General features: G+C 34.5%; 1 protein-coding gene across 13 annotated transcripts in view; it reads right to left on the bottom strand.

Annotated features, from left to right (window-relative positions):
• The window catches only part of LOC128547932 (inositol 1,4,5-trisphosphate receptor type 1-like), a 181,399-nt gene extending 167,308 nt beyond the window's left edge, over positions 1–14,091 (bottom strand). For 10 of the 13 annotated variants that reach the window (XM_053521822.1, XM_053521821.1, XM_053521827.1 and 7 more), the window contains exons 1-3: positions 13,734–14,089; positions 8,216–8,286; positions 5,149–5,273 (exon numbers count right to left, since the gene is read on the bottom strand). In XM_053521822.1, coding sequence (XP_053377797.1) covers positions 5,149–5,273; positions 8,216–8,286; positions 13,734–13,816 — 279 coding nt within the window. In that variant the 5' untranslated portion in view covers positions 13,817–14,089. Of the gene's footprint in view, positions 1–5,148; positions 5,274–8,215; positions 8,287–13,733 lie in introns of all 13 variants that reach the window. The other 3 variants (XM_053521831.1, XM_053521833.1, XM_053521834.1) reach the window with 2 other exon arrangements.
• Between the last annotated feature and the right edge of the window lie 5,436 nt (positions 14,092–19,527).

The raw sequence follows: 19,527 nt of genomic DNA, 5'->3' as shown, positions 1-19,527 counted from the left end.
CTCATGAAATATATAGCCTCTAGAGAGGTCACAAGGTTTTTCTATTTTTAGACCTACTGACCTAGTTTTTGACCGCACGTGACCCAGTTTCAAACTTAACCTAGATATCATCAAGATGAACATTCAGACCAACTTTCATACAGATCCCATGAAAAATATGGCCTTTAGAGAGGTCACAAGGTTTTTCTATTATTTGAACTACTGACCTAGTTTTTGATGGCACGTGACCCAGTTTCGAACTTGACCTAGATATCATCAAGGTGAACGTTCTGACCAACTTTCATGAAGATCTTTGAAATATATGGCCTCTAGAGAGGTCACAAGGTTTTTCTATTTTTATACCTACTGGCCTAGTTTTTGACCGCACGTGACCCAGTTTCGAAACTGACCTAGATATCATCAAGGTGAACATTCAGATCAATTTTCATGAAGATCCATTGAAAAATATGGCCTCTAGAGAGGTCAAAAGATTTTAATTATTTTAGACCTACTGACCTAGATTTTGACCGCAGTTGACCCAGTTTCAAACTTGACCTAGAAATCATCAAGATGAACATTCAGACCAACTTTCATACAGATCCCACGAAAAGTATGGCCTCTAGACAGGTCACAAGGTTTTTTATTATTTGACCTACTGACCTAGTTTTTTATGGCACGTGACCCAGTTTCAAACTTGACCTAGATATCATCAAGGTGAACATTCTGACCAATTTGTATGGAGATCCATTCACAAGTATGGCCTCTAGAGAGGTCACAAGGTTTTTCTATTTTTAGACCTACTGACCTAGTTTTTGACCGCACATGACCCTGTTTCGAATTTGACCTAGATATCATCAAGATGAACATTCAGACCAATTTTCATATAGATCCAATGAAAATATGGCCTTTAGAGAGGTCACAAGGTTTTTTTATTATTTGACCTACTGACCTAGTTTTTGACGGCACATGACCCACTTTCAAACTTTACCTAGATATCATCAAGGTGAACATTCTGACCAATTTTCATGAAGATCTCATGAAATATATAGCCTCTAGAGAGGTCACAAGGTTTTTCTATTTTTAGACCTACTGACCTAGTTTTTGACCGCACGTGACCCAGTTTCAAACTTAACCTAGATATCATCAAGATGAACATTCAGACCAACTTTCATACAGATCCCATGAAAAATATGGCCTTTAGAGAGGTCACAAGGTTTTTCTATTATTTGACCTACTGACCTAGTTTTTGAAGGCACGTGACCCAGTTTCGAACTTGACCTAGATATCATCAAGGTGAACATTCTGACCAATTTTCATGAAGATCCATTGAAAATTATGGCCTCTAGAGAGGTCACAAGGTTTTTCTATTTTTAGACCTACTGACCTAGTTTTTGAAGGCATGTGACCCAGTTTCGAACTTGGCCTAGAATTTACCAAGATGAACATTCTGACCCATTTTCATAAAGATGCCGTGAAAAATGTGACCTCTAGAGATGTCACAAGGAAAAGTTTACGCACGGACAGACGGACGGACGACGGACACTGCACAATCACAAAAGCTCACCTTGTCACTTCGTGACAGGTGAGCTAAAAATCGCTTAATAGAGGTGGTCGCAAGTACGATGTTGACTGTATAAGCATTTTTTTTTAAATAAATCAAAGGTAACTAGAAATGTGTCCATGGGACACAGATGCCCCCACTACATGACATTAGTCAGGGGCCAGAACTCCTACAATACTGAATGAATCCGGATGCGAAACCCCAGGTGCACAACTACACATGCTGACCAACATTCCTGTAAACTTTGGTGATTCTAGGTCAAATACTTTTGGGGCTATGCGCGACACAACATTAAAATGACCAATTTTTTACTAAGTCAGGGGCCATAACTCCTACATGACTGGATGAATCCGGACGCGAAACCCCATGTGCACAACTACACATGCTGACCAACAAGCCTGTAAAGTTTTGTGACTCTAGGTCATATACTTTTGGAGCTAGGCACGACACAACATTAAAATGACCAATTTTTACAAAGTCAGGGGCCATAACTGCTACATGACTGAATGAATCCGAACGCGAAACCCCAGGTGCACAACTACACATGCTGACCAACATTCCTGTAAACTTTGGTGATTCTAGGTCAAATACTTTTGGAGCTATGCGCGACACAACATTAAAATGACCAATTTTTTACTAAGTCAGGGGCCATAACTCCTACATGTCTGGATGAATCCGGACGCGAAACCCCATGTGCACAACTACACATGCTGACCAACATGCCTGTAAAGTTTTGTGACTCTAGGTCATATACATTTGGAGCTAGGCACGACACAACATTAAAATGACCTATTTTTACAAAGTCAGGGGCCATAACTTCTACATGACTGAATGAATCCAGACGCGAAACCCCAGGTGCACAACTACACATGCTGACCAACATTCCTGTAAAGTTTTGTGACTCTACGTCAAATACTTTCAGAGCTACGCGCTACACAACATTTTCGGAAGGACGGACGGACGGACAAGAGCAAATCTATATGCCCCCCCCCCCAAAGTGGGGGCATAAAAATCTACTTTTACTGAGCCAAGGGGCATAATACTAAATGTGAGCACAGGTCATATGCTAATCAATAATTATGTGAAGTCTGGTGATTCCAGCTTAAAGGTTTTTTTTAATTATAAGCATTTTTCAATTTCAGATGGTCAATGCATGTACCCACTGACAAACAGTCGGACAGACAAAGCCAAAACAGTATCCATCGCAGGTATTTTACAGACAATGTATGTCTTTTTTTACATAAACACAGATTTTTTTTAAAGAAATGAATGTATTTTCCAAGTGTTAGAAAATATGCTATAAATCTAGGGTCATGCCCCTTTAAGTTATTTATATTCTACATCACAGGTACTGAGAGCATCAAAGTCTACTGACCATCTGACTTGTACTGACAATGACTATCATTAATGATTTACAAGTATAATCAACCATTTATAGACACTTTCCCACAAGTAGTACAAATCTAGGATCTAATGAGAACTAAAAACTGTTAATTTTGTGTGTATCTCCCCCACAGAATTAGATTCAGAAAATATCAGAACTGTCTACAAAGTTGTGGCAAAGTTGCCCAGAGGGAGATATTATACAGCACAAGCAGAATGATCAATTAAATTAATAGCAGTATCTATGAGATATTAGCATTCTTTAATGCAAATTTCACAGCAGGACCTACATGCAGCCTCAAAACTTGTAGGCTCTGTTACCGTATTTACCCTAAGTCTTGGGACACCCTAAATCTTGGGACACCCTTAAAATCTGGAAAAATAATTATTTTTCTTGTCCCTAATTTTTCGGACATGTATTTTCACAGCATATTTTTCGTCCCTAAGTGTTGGGACTATGGTTGTTACTGATTCAAGATGTAAGTCAAATACCGTTATTATACATTGTATGGTTTTGTATCGGTCAAAATGTTAAATAATTATAAGAACCAAAGATTATTTTTTTAACATTTTCATGTCGTGTTTTTACTTGATATTCTTTTGACAGTAAAGTGTTTTTTTACCATACCAGTTAAGTGTTGTATATTTTTTTTACTGCAGCCAGGAAGTCCGTTTTCCGTTAGTTACTTATTTTTATTTACCACTGACTGGAATTTACCCGCGAATCGTACAGCTATCAAAACGCCATGCCGGTAATTTTCCATTCCACGAGCACGTGCGACCTATCGTAATGTCTAACTTACAATGCCGTTACTTTTGTTTATTGACACGTATACAAAAAACGCGCGTCACACATTCATTTTTTGATTTTATCGCTTCAGATTTTTAACGTACATTGAGAAGTAATATAATTTGAATTCTATAACGATTTTAAAAAGGTATCGACAGAAATGTAGGCAAAATTCTATAAAAACGTTCGAATTTTCATAAAATTACTTGCAAAATTTCAAACAGCGCGATCCTAAATACTTATTTCTTTCTAAAAGTAAATAAATGATGCAAACTATAGGCATAAAATTCAGACTTTTGACCAGAAAGTGCAAAAAACAGAATAGAAAAATCTTAAATAATGAAAAAGCTGCAGCAATTTAAAAATATGAAGTAAAACGATTTTTGGCAAACAGATTTCTGTTACGTGACCTCGTGAACGTAAATAGAAAATCGGGACGCGGCTTAAAAAAAAAACAAAAAAAAACAATGATGTTGTTGCGTTTTTTTAATAAGTTTTGAATGAATTTGTGTGCATGTACATGTATTTTTTGACACGACAAATAAGATATTCTTCTCAAACCGTTTTGAAATTTCCTCTAGGGCAAATAGGTCACAGAGGTAAGATATCCGCTATTATAGTTTGACACGTTTACCTGTCAGTTTATACGGGATATTGCACATTCACTTTAACAAATTAAAAAGAAGTTTTTTTTCATTGATTTTCACAACACTAGATCTACTTCTCAGCTCTTTAAAGAACCGAGGCGGTACGATCAAACAGTGATGTACAACTTGGCGCGAAAACATGACGTAATGCCATGAAAATCTCGGGGAAACTATACCGCTTTGATCTCCACTTCTAATGCCATGATACCGACACACTTTTAGCTCTTTGAGGGGGTGTTAATTGATGATGAAAACAAGGCCAATTACTTTGTTTATCAACAGAATAATTACCGATAATCGTTAAACGTTTATTTTTTCGCTTTCAACACGGGTGGGTAGGGGATGTTACCCGATGACCGAGAATTGTGTCCATATTTTTGGGACACTTTTCAAAATAATTATTTTTCGGGAAATAAGTCTTGGGACAGTGAAAAAAATAATTATTTTATGCTGTCCCAAGACTTAGGGTAAATACGGTAATATCACAATTTAACTGTGCCAAAAAAAACCTCAATGTGTAGTTCCTTAATTACCTAAGAACATTTTCATTGCTGTAGCACCAGAGTGAAAAAAATAATGACTGGCATTATTCTCCTTACTTCATACCGCTTTTAAAATAAATCACAACCAAATAAAAGGAGCTGCATATTGTCAAAAATTGCTGGCCATCTATTAACACAGTTTCATATATAAATCTCTTGTACTATTAAAGTTAAAGCAAGATAAAACTCTGGCAACTGAATGGACAGTGCCCTTCATTATAGATGTAACAAAGCTGGACTACTTACATGTAACTTCTTGAGCAGGACAGGATCTGTTGAATTTGTAGGGCTTGTTGAACTCTGTCTCGCCGCTTTCCAGAACTGTTTCTGGGCAGAGTAACGGTTGTTAGGGCATATCTTGAAGAGACAATCTGAAATATAGTGATAAAATTATCTTTTCTTCTAATATTTCATTCATTCTTGTGTAATTTTGTTTTACACACTTCCTCCATTACTTGGGGATATGGATGGGGTGTGTAGATTTTGAGGTCACTACTGCACAGGTAGGCACAAAACTGAAACCTGATGAGGGGCACCATAACAACAGTCCTCAAGTCATATCTTGACTTTGTTTTATTAGGTTTTAACATTTTTTGTCTTTCTAGCTTTTGAGTGTGGAGGACATTAATTCAGGCATAGGCAGATATCCTGGTGGAACCACCTACCTTCCTCAAGCCAGCTGAAAGAATTCTACACCACAAGAGAGGTTTGAACCAACAGCAGCAAGAGACCCTTAATCACTCTGCCACAGAAACCCAATTGAACCTTTAAAGTAATGCAAATTGATACAGAGAATATTAAACAAATTCAAAAAGGAAAATTATTTAAACCCTTACCCAGCAAAATTTCTATAATGAACTTGTCCATCTTTCAATTTGGACAGTACCATTAACTGTTAAATGGGGTGCTTACCAAAAAGATACTGACTGAATGGTGAACAGTGCAGATCATGATCAGACTGCACTGATGTGCAGGCTGATCATGATCTACACTGGTCGCAAAGGCAGAATCAATGGTGTCCAGCATGATAATGATTATCAAATATTCTGATATGAGGTCATTGTATAAATCATTCAGTTTTAAAAAATCTGATAAAACTGTCTATTTATTACCTGACTACCAGTTACTATTATGCACCATGTATATAAAACATGTTTTTTTGTGGTTTAGCATTTACATTATACCTGTCATGAACCCTGTTTTTATATAACTCTTATTTCTGAAAATACTATCAGCTCTGTACTTAATTAAATATTTAACCTTTATTGATTGTAATTTGACTGAAATCTCGGTTTTTATCTGTCCCTATGTTTATAAATATCTTGAAAAGTAATTTATGACAATAAAACATGGGGGTATCAAGCCTTTGAACATTTTTGCAAGCTGTTTTAAAATGAAGATTTAATATATCATACATTTATTACATGCATACATAAATATTGACAAAAGATTAGTGTCGACTTCATTCTGAAGATGTTAAAGAACGCTGTTCAAACATACAGGTAAAAAATTTGATCGCATACTCACTATAAAGGTCTGAATCTAATTGAATTATCAGGTACAAGATATTCACATAAGTACAAATGTATTTGAAATAGACCTTTTATGAATGAATAAATTAGAATACAAATTTCAGATGAAATGAAGGTGGTATAAGTGCACGCCTCCAAATTTATGTCAAATATTTCAAAATTGAAAAATATACCTCTATTCTATCATGTTTTAGGTTTAAACAGGATTTATATGAATAAACGCTCCAATTAAAACATGTGGAAATCATGTTGAAAGTGTTAGTCAAGACAGAAAAATGTGATGTTAAATGCAGCAGGTTTTTTTTTTCCTTTATAATAGGGGCCGTTTATAGGCCCCTTCCCCTCAGAAAATTTCTTTAAAATCATGCAGTTTTCCCCAAAAATTGACTTTACATCAGGTTTTTTATTCCCCTTTGCCCAAATACCGAGTTGTTTTTTTCCCCAAATCAGAGGCCTGGGCCCCTTCCCCTCCTGGTAAAAAAAACCCCTGAAATGGCAGATTAACTGTATTTTTCTTTAACCCTTATCATGCTGGACACGACTGATTCTGCCTTTGCGACCAGTGCATATGATAAAGCAACTCAGTCACATCCAAGTAGACCAAGATGGTCTCATTTCAGCCTCTGCAGGTTAATCTTGATAACAACATCCCCAAAACACCGAAAAAAAGACAATTATGATGTTTAACAGGAACATTCCCTATCTGAGATGTGGAGACGCACACACTGAAACTTTGGTGACAATTCATTCAGCAATGAATAAGATTAGGGTTCACTCCACCATCTGTCACTTGAGCCGTTTGCTACAATTTCAAGAAAGCGGCTCAAACTTTTTTATATAGCTCATAAGATGGGGCCATTTAGGCTTTTTTCTTAACCTAAAATTCTAAATACTTTACACTGTCAGTGACACAAGAAAGCTTTGGACTGTTTTGGACCATTGAAAACCCCAAAGGGCAGGTTTTGTAAAAGAATTTCACTTATTATTCTGTTATTTGATGAGAAACACTTTAAAGCAAACATTCACAATTAGGTTTCAGGTGACTATTTTGTGTTCCGGATGCAGTTTTCACATTAATTTTCAAATACAATTTACCTACAAAATTTTAAATACCAAAATGCAAACATACATTCAAAGAGCAAATTGAATATATCATAAAAATTATACGATTGAATATAAAGTATATTCTAAAAACATTTTAAAACTGTACCCCAAATGTAAACAAAGCATATAAGGCCCAATATTTTACTGCAGGCCGTATATATCTGAAATTTTCTGCAAATAGCTGATAAATAGGAATTTGATTGACAAGTCAATTAATATTATAAGAGACTTAATAAATTCGCACAGACATAAGATAATGGATAGGGGAAATGTTGCACAGACACTACTGGCAGATCAGCTTTGCAAGCTGTTTTCATTTTCTAGACTTCCTAAATGATAGATCCATTTCTTAGACAGGGAAATACCAAGTTAAAATGCCCCGCATTTTTATTCACAATCAAACCTGTTCTAAAGACCACCTGTGAGAAGAAACCAGCTGGCTCTAAACATCGCTTGTCTTATTTCCGATAAAACATATGCATTTTATTTAATTAAGCCTGTGAATACAGACCATCTCCAAATAAAGACCAATTTTCAGTTCTCCTGAATATGAGTACCGGTATTAATTATTAGCACCTTTTTTATCAAAACAATCAGATTAGTAGAGTGACTGCTATATGGTTTTAACTGGTAATAAGGAAGTTGTCTACTAACACTACTGTCATAGAATCACTTACCTCTGAATTTCTTTGGTGGGTTTGACAAGTCTCCAGCTTCAGGCTGTACAACACATCTGTCATCAACCAAGCTGAAATAAAACTTTATCTTATTTTTGCTGTTGTGTTTAAAGTAAGAAATACATAATTTAGCTCATATGGTGACTTTTCCAGCTTTTGATAGTGGAGAAAGGCCCCAGGTGCCAATCGACCTGGATGGATTCTTCACACAATGTTTGAAGAATTCTTCACCAAAAGCGAGGTTTCAAACCAGCATCGATGATGGGCAAGTGGTATAAAGTCAGCGTCCTGAACCTCACAGCCACAGAAGCACAAAAATTCAATATAAGACCCAAATGAAAAGAAAGCAAAGCAGGGGAACTGAAAATATATCTGCTAATTCAACAACTTTCTCTGTTAAAATTATTTGCACACATCTGGTTCACTATGAGCAATCATACTGACCCAAGTACAGCAAAAACTCTGAAAACTGGACCCTGTCCGGACCAAGCCAAAAGTCCGGTTTTTAGAAGATTCCAGTTTTCAGAGGATTTTGCACAGATTTGTGAGAGGTATATGTTCGATCTTATCTATTTCATCTGACCATATTATTTTTAATGTCTTCTAGTGTTTTCTTTTTCAAAATCTCCATTGTATCTCTCTATTACATGTTAAAACTGAACCATCTTTTGACATAAAAATATCACTTAAAATGATACTTTAAGATAAGAATGTTTCTCTAATCGCAGATATAGACTAGCTCCTATAAATCATGGAACATGCATCTTGTGAATATCTTTTTTTAATAATTAATATAAACGAATATTTATCGTATTCATATTCCGAAAAATGTCATTTTATGAAAAATCACCTTTCCAACAATAGATCAATGAACTTCTCCATGTTACATTAAGGAATTTGCAGGTGATACTGTATACAAAATACAAACAAACAGATAAGAGAAAAACTTGGGACTTTAAAATGTTTCATTTTCGGAGGATTCCGTTTTTTTGAGATTCTGTTTTTTTTTTAGTTTTTACTGTAACTGTAAACTCAAGTGTTAAATCATAAATGGACCTGTATCAATCACCTTGAAAGTTCTCGTAAATTACATAATATAAGTTCAGAACCGAAAATACAGAAAAACAGAATAACTTGAACTAGAGTTATCCAGGATTTCGAACAATCCAAACATAAGTATAATACATTGAATACAACCAGCCAGGAAGCAGATTAATTGCTCAAGTGAGCAGTATATTGTATTATTTTTCAACAATGAAATATTGGGCACGATATTAGGTTAATTAAACAAATGATATGAAACAGATTAAACTTAAATCAAACTCAACTGAGCCAATATTAGAAAATCTGGGCCAATACCAGGAAACAGGGCCAATATAGGATTCAAGCATTCTGACTGATTCTCAGGGGAGGGCAAATAGGGAGATAGGAATGATACAGTTACAATTCTTTCCTCAATTTTGACAAAAGTTCCATCTAATAGATTTATGTAATAACCAAGCCATACAATGTTGGTTTAGTCAGTATAGAAAAGATGAATAATAATACCATCATTAATAAAGTGATTTCACATTAACCTAGTTATTTGTCCTCGGGCAGTCGTATTGGCCCTTGGCCTCCATCCAATATGAAACCACTTGATTAGTAACATTAAAATATAGCATTTTTAACCAGTTCAAGGGCAATAACTCTGGGCCTATTTGAGGAATCATGCAGACATGTGTACTATAAATATACCCTATGATCTACTGTGTCTGAATGACATATTATATCCAACAACTGCAAACGGACTGGAGTAACCCTCTGCTTGATCTACAAAAACATTTGAAAGATTATTTCAATCATACAAATCTTACTGTATTCCAATTTACACTTATCATTATCTTTTGATTTTGTGCTGTCTACCTGTCTGTTTGTCATGAAAAAATGTCCAAACTACTCTTCTGAAACTACTGGTGGGATTTCAAATAAAATTTGGCAAAAGGTTCAGTGCCAAGGCTAGTTTCGGTGATTGTCAGAAATTTTGGTTAAAAGTTATGGCCCTTTAAAAGTTTTTTTTTAACATTAAGCCCAGATCTGATTTTTACCATAGCCAAAGAGATATTAGGTTGTTTTTTTCAGTTTTGGGATGTTCTGGTAAAATAGGGAAAAATGCATCTTAAAGTAAAGATTTGGGGGAAAAAAGAAACTGATGCAGTGTTACTAACAGCAGTGGGTTGGGCAGCAGGTGTGATACTGGAGGGTTTTTGGAATGATATTTTGAAGATCTCATGCTGATTGTTAAAACATTTTGTGTTATATGTAATAGCTTATTTTATAACCTGTTAGTTTACTGCTGTCACCCCTCTATTACAAATGTATATGCTCTCCGAATACATATTATCTGGACTATACTTTATCATTGGTGGCGTCACAAGGTAGTGCATCGTGTGTCGCCTGCTGCGAGAAACATTTGCGTTTCTTTTAAAAGATAACATTCTTTTGTTTATATTATAAACTTTAAATTATGGTTTTCAGATGCAATTTTCGGATATGACAATGCCATGAACTTCTTTATTTTTTTTGTCAACTGTATTGGGGAAATTTTGTCTTCATTTTGGGGGAAAAAAGCTTACTTTTTCAGCTGGGGACTCACTCCATTTACTCATTTTACTGGAGTCATTTTATGAAGGAAAGAATTCCTGTGATATATGGCTGATGATTTCGGAACCTACCATTTTTAAACTATGTGTTACAGTATTTATAATTATGTATGTTCAATGTTTTAAAGCTAATTTTCTACACTTTCTACTTTATTTTGTTAATTTCCATGCTTTTATAGTTATTATGTGACTTAAAGTAGAAGATTGAAGCTGACAAGTAGGGGAGATAACCCCTTTTAAGTTTTTTACTAAGGGAAAAACTGCAACATAAGGACAGAAAAACAGTTTAACTTACAAGTAGTTTAAGTACTGTAGCAGAATTTTTTCTAACTTGATTTAAGTAGGAAATGTCGAGCCATCTAGAAACAGGGCGCCTAGCCTGCCATCTAGCCATCCGGTAACAGATGCCTACCCTGTCTTCTAGCAGTTTTCTAGCTGTATGGCCTCTGGTAATTAATTTGTTCATTAATTTTAAGTATTTTCCAATGGAAGTTTTTTAATATACTTTATATAAAGTTGCCAAACTACATCTGATCAATATTTCTGTTAAAAGCTGTTGGTAATTCAGTTGTGATGTTACTATCACTGTCTGTCTGAACATGTTCCAATTTTGCTGTTGTTTACTATCAAGGTTCTTGGAAACGCAGAATTCGGCTTCCCTGAATACATAATTGATCCAAGTATACATGTGTTTAATGGAGCTTGGGGGGTCACTGGATGCAAGTTTTTGCAGTGGGGCACAAGCTTTAAAGTCCATTATTTATTGTTTATAAAGTTAAAAATATCTGCAAATACACAAGGTTTGACAGCAATATCAGTGATCACTGTCACACGCTTGTTATCAATGGCTGCATATAGCCAATTAACATTGCCCATTTGCACTTAACCGCGAGACAGGACAGTGTTTGTATGATCCACTCAATAACATGTGATTGTCAGGGTGTTTTCACAGGTGACAATGCCTGATTGTAAACTTACTGCAAACTGACAGTTTAATGTGTTTGAAGTAAGTTTCATTGTTTTCTCGCCCAGAATTAAAGAACATTTGGGATAAATGGAATAATCTTACTTATGAATCTTCGATTTATTTCAGAATCTGGGTGTAGAGGTCCGATTACCAGACTCCTAGCCTTACTCATTTGGCTTCTCGGGATAACTTGTTTTATGATCTGATATTTTATAGTTGTCATCCCTCTAAGGCTTACAGGTCTGTATTTGCATTTTACTGTTAGGAAAACAAACACATCAAAAGATTCAAGAAAGTCATTACATACTGCCAGGCCAAACTTACTTGCTATAATAAATTAGGCATTAATAATATTGATGTAGAAACTTCAAATGGGTAGAATTTAATTAAGAAAAAATTTATAGCTTTAACACTATTTATGCACGATGGGTGGTTATACGTTGGGCGCAATAATTTCACAAGGGCGTAGCCCAAGTGAAATTATTTGAATGACGTATTACCACTAGAGTGTATAGTGTTAAAGCATGTTTGTGCTCTAAATGATTTCGATTCTAATATGCCCTTAATCTCAAACACTAGATAAAATACAGAAGTGCTCTTTCTTGGTCACAACAAAAATTTTTGACGTCACCACACGTAAACGTGACATCATTCTAGCGTAAAAGTGTTATTTTGGTCCTTCAAAGTTTTGATGTTTAAATACCCTTCACAAATATAAAACAATCTGAACATTCCAAAAGGATTTAATTGGGGATTTCCAAACAGAAATATGCATAATAAGTTTGAATGTGACATAGTCAGCGATAGTCAAAAGTTATCACACTGTCCTGAAACAACCTATTATTTGGAATACCAGGGTTTCCTCTGGGTCAATTTCACTTTGCACCAACAAATTCGCCAATCAGAAAAAGTTTGCGCAAATGCCTCTCAAGTTGGGAGCCAATAGTCTGTGATGGACGACATACCATTTTCTTTTTCAATCTCTTCTTTTCATTTGATTCTTTACAGTAACCATACAATTTGCTCTTGAACCTTTATATAGTTTGCCATTTTAATTATCTCCCTTTAATGGTCATTTTAACTAAATAGATGCTTTTAAATCTCTTTATTCTTTTAACTTTCATTTCAAAATTTATTTAGGTCCTTTATTCAAAACAGTGTTGTTTTATATTATTTTATAATTTTGTAAAGCTTTTTAAAATTAAATACATCTAAATTTCTATTTCCTTTCATACATATTAATGTATAGCGAAAATACCACCTACAGGTATTATTAGCACTTTGTTTAGAAGCTCTGGGGTTGAGCTTTATAAAATTATCCCCGTGTATCAATGCTTTACCTTGGGCATGTAAAAGAACCAAAAGAACTGCTTTTGTTCATTTGTATCTCAAAAATTTCTTCGAATGAAATTACACGACCGCTACTGAAATTTACAAACGCGTAGATTTATTTAACATTGATATTTTACGCTTGCGCAGAACTTATCTGTTTTCGATCGGATAATATGTGTATCTTTTGATCGCGCTTCGACGTGTCATTATATTCGGCATTTTCTCGGTCTTGATTACTTCGGCGAATCCGATCGTCATTAAAAATAACCTGTAAATTTATCTCGCGTTTTTTGCATCATAAAAAATGTGGTGCATTGGACGAAGCACGCAGCTAATATTTCGTTTCATTTGCTTTCGTAGAAGTAGGCGGGGCTAAATTTGCCGAAACAGATTGATTGATAATTGTTCTTGCTGGAGGAATGCTCTGAAATTCGTCAACCGAAGATTTTTAGCGCCAGAATTTACATTTTGTCGCATTTGGCGACCTACAGCGGGAACTCTGAATACCTAGTGGCTGCTACATAGCCACTTCCTAATTTTATTAACAAATTAACATGAAAGAACACAAATCACTTACCCCAGTGTCGAAATAAATCCATTTACATTGCCCTCAGCATAAAGAGAGACAATATCACCAACATGCAAAAATGTTGCAGACATTCTACTACTATTTTGTCTTCAACTTTCAGTGAACTGTGTGCCAAAATATTAAATTTTCATGCCTCAGATTTCACACGTTTCCTTTGCTTATGCTGTTATTAAAACATAAAATTTAATTAATTTGTGATAACACTGTCAGGCATACATAATTCTTACAACTTTCATGCAAAGATGTACTTAGTAAACTACGAAAACAACGATTTTATCCATTTATCTCTCATTTTGTGATTTTTGACAGGCCGCCGTTCGGAACTTCTCGGATTCTGTCCAAAGTCAGGGTAGTGATAAAACCTGTTAGTTGGACGTACTGTACCGTAGGTGTTATACCACTAATAACTATTTCTAACACTATCTAGGTTATAACACACTAAATAGTTGTTGTTCTTTATTCTATATAAAATTGACCTATTTCCAATGACCGCAGCACACATCAGGACCCATTTTAAATGTCTGTAACTTACATTTTCTTGAAGAATATTGTCAGTGCTAACTAAAAATCAAAAGAAAAGTGGGGGTCATGTTTGATGCAAGAAAAATAATTTCAGTCAAACACACAAACTGCAAAATCAGCTAAAAAATGAGACCCCAAATTATACTGGTGGTGTATGATCTAAGTTTCCATGAAAAATTTTGTCATGTTGTTATTTCATTATGAAAATGCTACCTACTTGTCAAGCATACATCTGTCATGTGATTTTAGCAAAAAGATTGCAAAGAAAATAAGGAAAATAGCTCTACAGAGCAAAAAACTGAGGACTATTTGTATCTGCCATTATGCAACAACCATTTTTTTTCACGCCATTTTTCTATTTAGTGTCTGTATGCCTATAAGAAAAACTTTTTTCTCTGACACTGTGCCAGTTTCATTTGAAATGTACAAGAAACCCAAATGCATGAAAAAATACAAGGTTTTAGCTTGATATCAACAGTTTCCAAGTTTTTACGGCATTTTCAGTACCATAAGACAAAGCATCAGATTTTGTCAAAAATAGCTGTCGCGACATAATTTTGAAGCAGTTACCCTAAATGCAGCCTTGTTTTGCCCTGTTTTGACATTTTCTACTCTGATCTGCATGCAAATTACACATTTAAACTGTTAAATATGTTCACTTTTACCTCTGATGGCCAGAAAATAGCAGTCAGTAGCCTATAAATATGCAGTTTTTGAAAAAAATACACCCAAAACAGTGAAAATGTGATATTTTTGTGTTTTATCCTCATTTTCAACAAAATTGCAATTAATTTGTCAATGTCTATCAAATTCTAATCAAAGTAGCCTATTTCCACCATCATCTGGCCAGATTTCATTTTTTACCAATGTCATCCTATAGGTTATAACACACTAAATAGTTGTTGTTCTTTATTCTATATAAAATCGACCTATTTCCAATGATCGCAGCACACATCAGGACCCATTTTAAATGTCTGTAACTTACATTTTCTTGAAGAATATTGTCAGCGCTAACTAAAAATCAAAAGAAAAGTGGGGGTCATGTTTGATGCAAGAAAAATAATTTCAGTCAAACACACAAACTGCAAAATCAGCTAAAAAATGAGACCCCAAATTATACTGGTGGTGTATGATCTAAGTTTCCATGCTACCTACATGTCAAGCATACATCTGTCATGTGATTTTAGCAAAAAAATTACAAAGAAAATAAGGAAAATACAGAGCAAAAAAAACTGAGGACTATTTGTATCCGCCATTATGCGACTACCTTTTTTTTTTTCGCGCCATTTTTCTATTTAGTGTCTGTATGCCTCTAAACTGCAAATCGAATCGACACCCTTTCTACAAAAACCCTAATAAAACTCAAAAGAAATGTGGTGATCACTGTCAGGAATCATTTCAGTAAAAAATGCCCATTGTGTGACCCAAGATCATGTGCAGTGTGTTTACAGGTCTAAGTTTCCCAACAATTATCTGTCAAATGACCCAAGGTAAGTCACAGAGGTACTTTTAATATTTAATACATTAAAATTCAATCTACATCTTTTTTATTAGTGTGAAAATACATGTGAAATATTACGTTTTTAGATCTATTTATGGCTTTCCAACCGAAATCTGACACTTTGGCGGGAGAATACTGCATGGTTACCTCTAGTATTTATAACCAATGGATGAACAGGCTGTGAATTTTAAATCCCCTCTGTATGTCTGCACACTTCCTTTTTTTTTGTAATCTTTTTTTTTGTTTATTACAAATTATTCCCTAAAACAACCATGTCTCTACACATGGTTACTTCTCATAATGCAACAATACTTATAAATATTTATGACTGTTGCATGTATATACCTAAATCTACATTCCATTGCCTAATGTGAATGAAAACTAGATTATATTTAATGGCTTTTTATTCTTAACCACCGATTAAAACCGGCTGTAGAATAACAGTTGTACAGTCTGAACACGGTAAAATATACTAAGGAAGCTAAACTAGCTAGAGACTTTAGAAACCAAAAGACAAATTAGTTTCCTCACCCTTTTTATACAAAATTGCCAATAATCAAGTTTATGTAAACAAAACAATTATTCAATACCATTTACAAGACATTAAGGTTTAGGAGTATATCACCAAAACACAGAAATATTTTATAAACGAATAACATCGTTACCAATATTTTACTTAACCATTACATGTTCTGCCGTACTGTCATGTACTGAAAATATTCTGAAAAAGTTGTCCCCCTTTGAAAATGAATGCCATTTGTAAAGAAATAAAAATAAACAATTGCTGAAAACTGTGTTCCACTTAATTATGTGAAATTTCAACACTCGCATGCAATTGCAAATGAATCAAAACTAACATGTGTAACAGTTCTTTGAAAATGGTGAGTTTTTGAAGGCGTTTGACTGCCCGGAAGTGGGTCCCATTTAGGCAGTCTTTTTTTCGGAATTCAATGTTTATATTAGTATACTGACACTTGTTTTGTTGTTTCTGTAATGATAGCGTGTATATTACTTATATTGCTCTACAAAACAAGTGTCAGTATACTGATATAAGCATTGAATTCCGAAAAAAGAACTGTTTAAGGTTCATGTAAAGTGTTTGAGACTGCCCCTCGAGTAAATTTTTGTTTCATCTTTTGAGACCTCATAGGCCTTTGTTTTGCATACATTGTATACCAAACCGTTCAGAAGGAGTAGACATGTCATTCAAGAGAGGTTGTTTTGCTCGGTACAATAATATTTCTCTTTTATGACATGTACTTTGCTTGTCCACATTCGGTTTTGTAAAATATATCAAACTTCTTTTTCAAAAATATTTTGACATTAGATATTTACTTATTGTGTGCCTAACATATTTCTCCATGTACTCCCAGAGTTAAAATTGATACAATACATCTACATTTCAAAAATTTGCCAAAATTGCAAAACGAAAGTGAAAGTAGAGCTGTCAAAATGACAAAATACTCCTATATTTCAGAAAATATGTAAGTTAACTGTATTCCAATACTAGGAGTACCTAGATAAATATGTTACAGACACAAACAAAACGTATTTAAAGAAAAAATACTTTTGAAAAAAAGGTTTGATATTTTCTACAAAATAGAACCGTGACGGTCGAAGTACCTGCAATTTTAGACAAAATACTTATTCTCAAAGAAGCTTACCTTTGTGTAATGTATTCCCTACTTCCTCTAAACAATTCAGTGTATTTATAATAAATAGAAACGGTCTTCGAAGAATAAATTTCCAAAATCAAAATTCACCTGAGGGGTGGTGTCCAAACACTTTACATGAACCTTAAACAGGCCCCACTTCCAGACAGTCAAGCGCTTTTAAAAACTCATCATTTTCAAGGAACTGTTACACATGTTTGTTTTAATGCATTTGTAATAGCGTGCGAGTGTTGAAATTTCACATAACTAGGTTGAACACAGTTTTCATGCAGCGATTGTTTATTTTTATTTCTTTACAAATGGCATTCATTTTCAAAGGGGGACAACTTTTCCAGAATATTTTCAGTACGGGACAGTACGGCAGAACATGTAATGGTCAGGTAAAGTATTGGTAACGATGTTGTTCGTTTACAAAATATTTCTGTGTTTTGGTGATATACTCCTAAACCTTAAGACACAGTGATCACTAAGCATATCACAATCCACCAAGCACAGAAGATTATCATCAATACTCATTTTTCTCCGGGACAGTTGTTTTGTTGAACTCTCTCCTGCAACATGTCACACTCAATGGATTTAATTCAACACTTTCTGCACAGTTAGCACCATAATTACTTTCCCAAATTGTTTTCTTTTCTTTTGTTTCTACTACCCTTCTTTTCGTACATATAAATTGCATATATATCTTCATAAATATCTGTAACTTTAAGGTTGCTCTTATTTTGTTATCACACCGCTGGGTAACTCCTGGGTAGACTGAGTAACTTAGCAGCCTTTCACTTTTTACCCAATCCCCCCTCACACACACACATGGTCATATTAAATATGCAGCTGACTGTAGTCATTGTAATAGAAGCAGAAGAAGAAGAAGAAGAAGAAGAAGAAGAAGAGATGTTATTGTTTCATGGAGATAAATGCTACTAAAATGTCAAACATATTCTAAACAATGACACCTATTTAAAGTAATATAACGTCGACAAGACAAATAAAAATACATCTTATTACTTAACTGTATATGGGCTATTCAACTTTCGTTATGTTACACGACGCTTTTTTATAGTGACTGGATATTTAGTCGTTGTACATCTCTTGCAAAATAAACACTGACAAATCAATACTGCAGAATACAGCCACATTTGTATATAGATGACAACAAGGCAGGCTATGTATGGCGTTTTTGCCGTAAATTCCATTCACTACTCCAAACATTCTGCAATTTCCAAGTCAAAAGAAGTGAAAGTGAAAAGTTATATTCTAGGACGTTTAGAATTTGTGCGGACTATTCTAAATAAAACCTGATGCAGACGAAACAGTCATGAGAAATCTGATTGACAAATAGAACTTCAGGTCTTGAATGCTTTCTTCTATATGGATACCAGTGCAGAACAGTGTACTATTCCATTCTATTGACAACAATTCAGAAGACAACTCTAAAAAATTAGAATACGAAGGATACGGCAATTCTGCAACACATATTTGACATACAAACAGACAGACAGACAGAACCAACCGGATTTGGGTCAAGCGAGATGCATCTGATTAACTTTGATGTACAAAACCGTTCATACTTTATTTTGCCCAGTGTTCCATATGTTCTACTTTTACTTCTTCTTTCGTTTTGTTTTTGTTTTTTGTTTTGTCGTATCATAATAAATCATGTATTGGCCTTTCGGGTCTCTTTATCATGTATAGAGGCGAGTAGCGGATACGAAACTGTCAATCAGATAGCTTTAGCCTGTATGATGTATTTAAAATTGGTTCCGGCTTATGTCCTAATTACGTTGAAGCTTAAAGGAAATATGCCGAATATAAATATCCGACTGCTTGACGTATGCCAGTGATTCTGTTATATTGCCAACGTGAAATTGTGTCAACTGAGATGGAACAGACATTGAATAGACAGTAATACTTTGTCCTCACCCACAAGAAGCAATTAAATATTTATTTTATTGTATATGAAATATTTTTAATGATTATGCTCCTCTTAAAATACTTCGAACTGTACATGAACTAAATTTAATCGAAACTGTGACAACTGTTAAAATTTATATAAATAAAAACTGTATAAAGATTTATCATTATCAAA

The sequence above is a fragment of the Mercenaria mercenaria genome, chromosome 13 (genome assembly GCF_021730395.1).
Source record: "Mercenaria mercenaria strain notata chromosome 13, MADL_Memer_1, whole genome shotgun sequence".
Lineage (NCBI taxonomy): Eukaryota > Metazoa > Mollusca > Bivalvia > Venerida > Veneridae > Mercenaria > Mercenaria mercenaria.
Note: the sequence above shows the minus strand (reverse complement) of the source record. Positions and strands in the feature narration are given on the sequence as shown.